This window comes from Bactrocera latifrons, unplaced genomic scaffold (genome assembly GCF_001853355.1).
Source record: "Bactrocera latifrons isolate USDA-ARS-PBARC rearing strain unplaced genomic scaffold, ASM185335v1 scaffold_359, whole genome shotgun sequence".
Taxonomy (NCBI): domain Eukaryota; kingdom Metazoa; phylum Arthropoda; class Insecta; order Diptera; family Tephritidae; genus Bactrocera; species Bactrocera latifrons.
In genome coordinates, this window is record NW_017537000.1 from 1 (window position 1) to 10,837 (window position 10,837).

Here is a 10,837-nt window from a genome sequence, read left to right on the forward strand (position 1 = left end):
GGTTACGTTCTCACCGGCATTATTTTTGATGAAATATCGACCGATGATTCCACCGCCCACAATCTACACAAACCGTTATTTTTTCTGGATGAAATGGCAGCTCTTGAATCTCTTCAGGTCGTTCTTCGCCCCAACAGTATCAACACCAACAACCAGCCTTGAAATCTAACACAGAATAACTTTTGTCCATAGACAAAGACCAAATTCTATAAGTCCCCCATTATTCCCGTCCTGTTATATGCTGCGGAGGCATGGACTATGACATCATCTAATGAGTCGGCCTTAGGAGTGTTCGAGAGATRGTTTTACGGAAAATGAGTWCGATGAGCTGYACAAGATATACGRCGATATTGACATAGTTCAGCGAATCAAGAGACAGCGGCCATGTTCTCCGGATAGAAGAGAACACTCCAGCTTTGAAGGTTTTCGATTGAGTATTCGCTGATGAAAGCAGAGGAAGATGAAGACCTCCACTCCRTYGAAGAGATCAGCTGGAGAAGGAYCTGGCTASACAGAGATTCTCCAATTGGCGCCACACAGCGAAGAGGATGAACGACTGGCGCGCTGTTGTTAACATGGCTATAGCCGCGCAAGCGATGACTTCGTCAGACATATGCATATATGTACATAGTTTTAGGTAATAAAATATTTCTCGTACACATCCAAAGTCACATACTAAAGTCGTAAGGTACGAAACTGACGACGTAAATGATTATAATCCGTCAAATTGAAACGCAAGCGATGTCAAAATGCTTTAACCTTGGCAAAGGCTAACTAACGTTAAAAAATTTYAGGTCAGCGGCCATTTTTGTAATTCAACCTCAACGATGGCAAACRGTTATTACACTTAATTACCCTCATTTTACAAAGAATTTAAGCAACTTATCACTGTTTATATTATTATAATCAATAGAACTCGCCCACCACAACCAACCACTCGGTATCCAACGACTACAAAATCAAGTAAATATGCTCGACAGACAATRCTAAYCTTCCGWTTACATGTGGCATGAAAACGTGACTCAGAGMGGCTCGTYTATACTCGAATTAAAGATATRGGCGGCARATTGTTATYAYTTACGTACCACTCGAGACATAATGTCTGGCTTTAGTGAAACTAGACATCGTTTTTTGTGGAGGGTATTCGAGTTTATTTGCACTATATTGCTGCTCTTCTTACTTAAAGCTGATTTACTGGACACTTAAAAATTAAATCGGAAAGTTTAAACTGAAGCGCTAATTATTTGATAGCAATAAATATATAATACAGCAACAAAAAATATACCAGATAGAGACTATTTTTTACTTTTGTGAAGATTTTAAGGAAGGCATTAAGATAGTAACGAACCAGCCAAGTAATTTGATAGGATAAGGTAAGGTAGGGTACCCGGAGAACTATATAATGAATCATCTGCATCAACTCGTTGAAAATTGAGAGTTATGTGGAATTATATGATTCATACCTATCCTAAGGAATGCCATATCAAAAGGAGGCAGTTTCGAGTGTTTTTTTTCTAAACATTGAATTTAAGGAACATACATATGTATATGCTTTGTATACCTTAAAGTTCCAAGTAAGTCTGCATAAATGATGTGCAAGTTTCATTTTTGCGACAGCACTGCTCCTAAAAGYACTAGTMCGASTTYSTTGGTGTCATACGAGTGCTGTRWGGTTATRRKRAGCTCCAGAATGTAGTTATCGACAAATATTGTATATATCGAACGTTATAAGTGCATTGGCTTAATCTTCTTACAAGAGTGTGTTTGTAAAATTTACTGAATTCAAACGTGCTAAAATATTGTATTTGTTATTTGTATTGCGAACGTCTGCTCTTTGAAGAGTATTGAAAACATATTAAATAAAATCAACACAGTTAGTCTGAAATAGACGAGTCGACACGAAACTGGTGTACAGAATTTAGAATACGTCTGAGCGAACAGTTAACGGCAGTTAAACTTAAAAATTGTGTTAAAATTGAAAATAATAAATATTTTAGAAATAATTGAATAACTACATCATACAGAGGTATGCAACTTATCCAGCTGTCACTCTAACGAAAAATGTCAAAGCAGTGCCTGAAATTGTGCAAAATTAATTTTTAGTGAATACCGTTAGTTATCATTACTATTTGTGATAATATATGTATAAAGTATTGATTACACTGTTCAAAACCGGTTTTGAATGCATGTAAATTGATATCAAACGTCAAACAGGCTTTTGAATTTTGATATTGCCAGTGAGAATTCTTTCATCTACAAATTTTTCTACGTTTGTGCGAAATTTATCGCGAATTATAAGTATGAGTCGAGTTTAATCACATATTAGGCTGTGCAACAAAGTTTAAACAACTTTTTTCGATACGAAAAATTCAAACAAATAAGAAATAAATACCGTAGTATTATTCCGAAACAGTATCAGCATGACCAGTTTAGGAGTGAAATAAAAGAATTGAGATAAATAAATAGTATTCGCAGTCAGTTGTACTTACAAGCTATGTGCTCTAATAGTCCGAGCTGAACTGAATCTGAATGTTTCATTAACTTGAACAATAATCTACGCAAAAGTTCGTGAAGATGTCTTATCAAATACAAAAGTTTTGCATGCAAGGACTTGAGTTCACTTATTGGCGGTTCCGAGAAATGAGAAAATACTTCATAAGTAAAGGACGCGAGCAGAATTTCAGACCGATACTTCTAAAAGCGAAGAACTACTTCACGTAACAGACAGACTACGGCCAGGAGTATACTCAATTTGTCACGCTGTGAGCAAAAATACTAAAGCTTATTAATTTAAATTTCGCGCGAGAACCCATTCGTCGAATTATTTTTGACCTAGATTGGTATGACAATCTTATCTAAATAATAATCAGTGCTTACAAGTAATATTATTCAACAAAGAAGTTCCATTAAATTTTTGTATCCGGAATTGCATTTCTGGTGCCGAAACGTCCAGCAAGTGTTTTTAATTGTTACAAATTATTCAAAGAGGGTTGAGAACACGATGACGACGAACCAAGTCCAGGACGGAAATCAACATCAACTGATAATCAATRCGTCAATAAAATAAAGGAACTGGTGCTTATGAATCGACGATGAACAGTCAGAGATCTTACTTACTTGGAATATCGGAAGGATCTGAGAAAACCATTTTGGGTTTCAAAAATCACCCAATTTTTTTTTTTTTTTTTTTGAAAAATAGCGTCGCGTTACCGTCTATAAAACTATGATTCCAAACTACCAGATTGGCATGAAATGTATTATTACTGGTGATGAGTCTTGGATCTACGCTTACCACCCGGAGATAGACCATCAACGGGCGAATATCGTGGCAAAGGTGAGGCGAAGTAGAAAAAACTACCTCAAAGCAGGTCAAAAATCGAGGCATGTTGACACGGACAATTAACGATATTAAACGTGAATCTCTATCGCTATTGAAGGATATTCCAGAAATTGAATTTAACAACTGTTTCGAGGAGTGGAAAAAACGTTGTGTATTTCAGCCAATGGAGATTATTTTGTGTGGACGATGTAGATTTTGTAGAATAAATTAACAATTTTATGATTATAGTATAATCAAATATATCCTTCTGTAATCTATAGATGATGGAAAACGTAAATTTGACATCTTCGCTCAATGTGAACACAAGCTCTGAATTAACCCTGAATGACTGCAGTTCAAGGTAAATTCTTACAATTAACTTATTAATTTCGTCTCTAATCTTTGAAACATTCCTCTATGCTTCTTAGAACTTATCTAACTGCGAAGAAACAGCTTGATGACTGTCTCTTATACACATCTAGATGTGTATAAGAGACAGCTGCAGTTCAAGGTAAATTCTTACAATTAACTTATTAATTTCGTCTCTAATCTTTGAAACATTCCTCTATGCTTCTTAGAACTTATCTAACTGCGAAGAAACAGCTTGATGATGAATACAATCCAGAGCTTTATCGCGATGAAGTTAATGGTCAATCATCAGTTGGCGCTTTTGTGCATTTGCTTAAAGGTTCTTTAGGTTTCGGTATACTCTCCATGCCRATGGCTTTCTACAATGGTGGCTTGCTCTTCAGTATGGTTGCTACGCTGATCGTGGGCTTGCTTTGTACGCATTGTGTACATATTTTGGTAAGTAAATATACTTTTCCTAAGGAAATTAAGTAGTCTTTTCGAACAAAGCCTTTATTTTAACGACACTCAAAATCAAATTTGACTCGGATTTGCCTATTCAAACGGTGAGCGTAAACCAAATTGATAAAGATTTTTTTTTTCTCTTTAAAAAACCATTTTTTATGTTTATGTGTGGTAAAATATTGTTTAAATTGAAATATTTAAGAAAATCTTCACAAATTTTTAGTAGGCTCATGAATTCAAACCTATTTTATGATAGAGTTGCCAACTATCGTTGGATACATCTAAGAAAAATATTGCGAAATTGTTAAATGGAAGAAGTTAGTGAAAGTAGTTTTCAATTTCTCCGATTATAATTTTAGGAAATTTGGATATGAAGTTGCCACATAATAAAAAAAATTAAATTAAATTAAATAATTGTTATACATATGTACATATTTTGCATGCAAAAAGTAAAARGTTTTCATAGTTTTGCAGAAAGTGTTTTATTTAAAAATATTTTGAGAAAGAGTTACCACCTTACACACGTCTCTTAAAAATTAAAAAATTAAAGAGTAAAAAATTTTGCAGGAAGTAATTTGTTCAAAACTTCAAGAAAATTAAATTCATTAAAAATTATRATTTGCATGCGAAAAGTAAGAGGAGTACACATTTTTTCGGGAAGTAACTTTTTYAAAAATAATTTTGTGATAGAGTTGATAGAGTTGTCATCTAATGCTCGAAACTTTAACTAATCGAAAATTATAATTTGCCTGCAAAAATCAAGGGGATTACATAGTTTTGCTGAAAGTGATTTATTTAAAAGTATTATTTGAGATAGAGTTGCCAACTAATGCAAAAAACTTAAAATTAGCTCAAATTGTAATTTGTGTGCCAAAACTAAAAGTTCCAMAAAGTTTGAAGGGAAGTGCTATATTTAATTAAAGTTAGAGCTGCCAACTGTTAAAAAAACTTTAACTGAGCAAAATATTAAAAATTGTATAAAAATGTAAAATGTTTAGCTATATGTGTATCTTATACATAAACAATTATTCTTTCACGAAATATAACYGCGCGTAGAGTTGCCACCTATCGCAAATAAATTAATTTATTTAATTTTAGCTCTCAACTTATTTTCTAGTTATACTCTGAATAGCGCATACTTAATTTGTAGGTAAGTTCTTACTATTTTTATTTCTTTATTTTTATAGGTAAAAACCTCACAAAGCATTTGTCGAGATAATAAAATCTCGGCGCTGAGTTTTTCGGAAACCACCGAGAAGGTCTTCGAAGGTGGTCCAAAATGCCTACGTCCCTGGTCAGTCGTTGCAAAGTAAGTACAACTTTTGTACAATAACAAAAATTTACTTATTTATTGTAAATTTCAATTTCTCTCTTCTCACAGACGTCTCATTGATGGCGGATTGATGGCAGCCCATTTTGCGGCCGCGTGCGTTTACATGGTATTCATTGCCACAACAATTCACGACGTGATCAACTATGACACCGGTCTGAACCTGTCTCTTATACACATCTAGATGTGTATAAGAGACAGACATTGCCTATTAATTGGTCAGATAAGGAATTTAAAATGGCTAGTGCCCTTCTCAGCATTTGCGAATATATTCATTATGATCACATTCGGCATAGTGCTATACTATCTGTTCAGCGAGCCGTTGGTGTTCGCAGACAAACCGCTGATTGCGAGAACCGAACAGATACCACTCTACTTTGCCACAGCCATCTTCGCCATGGAGGGTATTGGTTCGGTTATGCCCATTGAGAATGCTATGCAGAAGCCGCAACAGTTCCTTGGCTGTCCTGGTGTGCTCAATAGCGCTATGATCTTTGTGGTGATATTCTACTCCGCCATCGGTTTTTTAGGCTATGCACGTTTTGGTAGTGAAGTGCGAGGCAGCATCACATTGAATTTGGTGGAGGGCACACCGTAAGTACGCAATCGAATGTTTACAAATCATTTATTATTTATTTTTTGCTTATTTAAATTAAATTTGAATTACTTTTGCTTAGTTTGGCTGACACTGCGAAACTGCTCATCGCTGTGGCTTCGCTCTTCACTTATGGTTTGATATTCTACGTACCGATTGATACGCTTTGGAAGAATATTAGCCATAAAATTAACGAAAAGAATCATAGCAGGGCTCAGTTACTGATACGCACGGCCATTATATTGATTAGTGGCGTTGTGGCCACAGTCATACCCAATCTGGAACCGTTCATCAGCCTTGTGGGCGCCATCTTTCTCTCATTACTCGGTACGTTAACCCGTTATACACTTTTCCTGAAATGTTTAAATAATTTTTTATTTATTAAATGTTATAAAATTGCAGGCTTTTTGGTGCCAAGTGTCTGTGAGACCGTTTATTTGTGGCCCGACCGTTTGGGCTTCTGGAAATGGAGGCTGTACAAAAATCTGCTCTTAAGTACCTTTGCGTTATGCGCGCTCKTTGCTGGCTCAGTAGCGAGTATAAATGAAATTATTAAAATATATCAGTGATGCACCATGTGTGTTTTTATGTTTAAGCATAAAATTATTCATATAACTATAAAGTAACCATATAACAATTATAATGAAAGTTTTGTAAGTACTAGAAAGTAACCAGACAGCAGCAATTCTTCGAAGTGTTAATTCGTTTTATGCTGTTGTTAAGTTATATTAWGCAGCTGTGATTAAAAATTATGAAAGCAAATTTCAAATGTTAAATTTATATTTAACCTAAGATTATTTATGTCACTAACATTAAAGCATGTTACCAAAAAAAAAAAGCTTAAGCTTTTGATTCAAAAATAAAAACTCAATACTTGTTCCAAGTAATAATAAATACATATGTTAAAAGCTTAGAATTTTAGCGTTGCCATTTTATGAAAATTAACCGGTAAGTATGGAGATATGCTAGCATTGACATTTTGAAAAATTTCTGTACCAAATGTCACATCAAAATAATCATTAGTGTTTAGTATACGCCCTGTCTCTCTGAAGTGCATAAGGTGCTTTCGGAAATTTTTACGATGAGTAAAATAATTCAGCAGAGAAGTTCCATTAAACTTTTCTTGTGAAATAAAATTTCTCCTGCCGGAACTTTCAGAATGTTGGTCATAATTATTTGTCACGAACAAGTGTTTTTGATTGGTACAAATTACTCAAAGAGGGTCGCATTGACGACGAACTACGTCCATGACGGCCATCAACATCAACTGATAATCAACATGTCAATAAAATAAAGGAATTTATGCTTGAGAATCGATGATTAATAGTCAGATATGTTACTGGCATCTTAGGAATATCGGAAGGATCATTAAAAACTATATTGAAAGATCATTTGGGCTTAAGGATTGTTGGCAAGATCATTCTTTTTTTGTCGCCTTAACGTCTGTGAAACAATGCTTTCTTCTTCGTGAGCTTTTCACCAAATTTTTAATCAACATCATTGTACTTTAAAAGCATGTCTTTCAGTTTTTAAGCCATATTTAGTGTTACTTACCTAACCACATGTAGTGTTTTTTCTTTCCTTAAAGATGTGTTTGAGTAGATTCGTTATTCAAATTCAGCTTCGATAGCTGATGCCTTTAGCTGAACGTAGCATAGTTTCAGGAACATATTTTTTTTTGTATGGCCTTCCCAAACTGTTGATTATTTTGTCTCAGTGCCATTTACGTTAATATTAGGTTGTCAAAAAAGTCTTGCGGTATTTTCGACTTGCGGTATTTTCGACTTGCGGTATTTTCGACTTGCGGTATTTTCGACTTGCGGTATTGGCGCTGAGAGCGTAGTTCTAGTTTTATTCGCCGCATCGGGTCATGCTATACCTTCTATACCTTTTTGGAAGGCTCATTTCACGCGCTAACATGTRTTTGATTGATTGTCGTTTCTTTTAAGTCGTTCATGAATTATAGCATCGCAAACATCGAGCAAAATAAAGAGAAAATACGGCATAATTTACAGTACCACTACGATAAAGGCAAAAATTCATCACAAGCCGCCAATAAAATTTGTGCAGTTTATGGACCCGATACAGTTACATATAATGGCGTTTTACTACTACTGAAAGAATTTAGAAGCACACCGCTGAAGCTAATAAAATCTTTATGAAAGAAGGAAGGCAAATTATATGCTCGAGAGAAATATTAATAAATATATTTATGTATGTCTTAGGATGGGTAAACAAATAAACGATTTTTTTTTTTTTTGTCGCTTAGTAAACTGAAAAATACGTCAGATACAGGTTGGATCCCTGGGGGGTTGCCTGTTGATATCCAGCGACTGCAATCATGTGATCGTCCACCATTTCTCCATTGCATTAGCTAAAASTACAAATATGAACAAATGTCCAAAAATTTATCAATTTCCGCGAGTACCAATGTTAGCTTGATCGGCAGAGAAAACGTCTGTTGAAAAACACGTATCTCTACCAAAGCTGCCAAAAGAGAGTTCTGAAACTGTGGCAAAAAATTAAATTGTGCGAGATCATATGCTCGAATTAGGTAAATACATAAAGAAGTTATTAAATATGATGAGTCTCCTACAGCGCTCTAGAAATAACCCTATGAGSGAACTCCTTARCAGTATCGCGAAGCTGCTTGCGATCACACAGAAGGACTACAGTCAGCTCAAAAACTSCTGTTCAAAAAATCATGTGTTACYKAGTGCTGGAGAAGTCATCGCTAAATATGATTTTTCGCAAAAAATCCGGATCGTTTTTAAGTTCAGCCCAATTCACGAACATATAGTAAGACGATTCTGGTGTTCAAGCGGCTTTAGTTCTTGCTTCAATKTGATCTTGTAAGGATGTAGACTAAGTTCCTTTCGCAAAATTTGYCACAACGACGTCACAGAGATGCCCAACGCTTGCGAACGACATGTGAGCGACTGATTTGGGTCTTCCGCAATCGATGCGCTAGCGGTAGCAATATTCTCGACACTACGGCCACTGCTTTATCTCACTGCCACGGAAACATTTTGTACTGTGCCTGTGGATTAAAATTTTTCCACTAGGCGCTGAAATTGTTGTTCTGACAGGACGATTATGACGACCATAAATTGGAYGTTGCGCTCTTAAACTTGATGCTACCCACTTCGAATTTCGGTAGTAAATTTAAATGATTTCAATCGTTGTTGGTTCATATACATATCTTTCCATGATGAAACGGCAAACATTACTGAAGAGAAATATCAAAAGCGCGTGAAAAGAGATGGCATCGTTTGCTGTCTCCATTAGTCTACTTTTTTTGGCCTTCTTATTGAAAACAYACATTAGAGGAAGATTTCCGGCATGGTTCTTAGAATTGGTGCAAATAAAAGCATAACTTAGCGAGTGCTTGCATTACTCAAAGCCTGCGGCCTACTCGTTATTGTGTTGCTAAATCTTACATATAATTAACACAAACAAAGCACATTCGTTTTGAAAGAGTTTTTAATTATATTTTCTTTTTTGTTTCGAACACACGTAATACAATGATTTTGTTTTAGTGCTACACTTAGAAAAAATACCTAATCAAATTTATTAAATATCGTTTCGCTCTTGTATCGGTATACATACAGGGTTGCTTATAATTAATATAATTAAATTATGAAATAATAATAGTATTATTTATAATATTAAACAACCATTAACTATGCACTTGGAAATGAATTTCAAGCGCAAAAATTAAAAAAATTAAAATAAAAACAACATTTACAAAATATTAACTACTAAGCGTCGTACACAAACGACGCAGTCAATCTTGTGTTCGTAAGTAGATCGCTAAAACACTGTTTTGCAAGCGTGATAGCGATAAACTATGTATGTGATAGCTAGTCGAAAATGACTTTTATAGTATATAACATTATGGTATTAGCATTACTAGTTAGGAATTTTGTTTAAGTAAATTTTATGTTGGCTTAAGTGCAATGCCGTTATATTTAATTTTAGTGCCATAAAGCAATACGAATACAATTTTATGCGCAAACTAGTAAATATTTTTAAATTACCAAATGTAATTTGAAAAAAATTCGAAATTTTTTTTTCATGCATAATTTTTTATAAGCTAAACACGTTATAAATTAAATTTAATTTAGTAATAAATATGTGTTTTAAAATTTAAAATTTTCAACGCTTTTTAGTTACAATAGTTTACATTTCAATACTACTACTAGCGATTGGCGAATTTTGCTCCACATAAATCAAGCCGAAATACTTTGCGTTTATTAAGTAATTTTAGCGTTATTTTCTAGACAGTTCTTTTCTAGACATTCATTTGTGCGGCAAATGCAATACTTTTTATGTACAAGCATATATTTTTATAAATAAATTTTAATTTCTATAATATTTACAAACATTTTCTTTAATAGTTATGTGCATTTTCTTACGTAAGTGCAGTTTTAAATCGTTAGGAATTGTGCTAGTTTAAATTTAATAAATTTATATTTTTAATTAAAATAGGATAATGTTTAATTTTTTTCAATAGTTTGTTCCTCCCCCTTCACATTTCGAATTTATGTGGTATTCAAAATGTGATAGACGTTCAAAATTGATCGCATGATCCACAATATGGGATCCGGATTTCAATATATTCAATAATGTTGTGATATGTATCACGATTCATTAATATTGCATACTAAAAGTTCAATTAATATTTATATGATCTTGAATCGATGTCAATATAAATTGCATGTGTAACAATTGCCATTGTGTAGGTATACTTTATTATTTTAGAACTGATTCATATAAG

General features: G+C 34.0%; 1 protein-coding gene across 1 annotated transcript; it reads left to right on the forward strand.

The window, feature by feature from the left end:
• Window positions 1-1,898: 1,898 nt before the first annotated feature.
• On the forward strand, window positions 1,899-6,906 carry LOC108971750 (proton-coupled amino acid transporter-like protein pathetic). Its single transcript, XM_018938011.1, is given in 7 exon segments — window positions 1,899-2,026; window positions 3,601-3,680; window positions 3,898-4,126; window positions 5,320-5,441; window positions 5,514-6,056; window positions 6,140-6,384; window positions 6,460-6,906. Coding segments are annotated over 6 exon segments (1,386 nt in total). The 5' UTR covers window positions 1,899-2,026; the 3' UTR covers window positions 6,627-6,906.
• The last annotated feature ends 3,931 nt before the right edge of the window (window positions 6,907-10,837 follow it).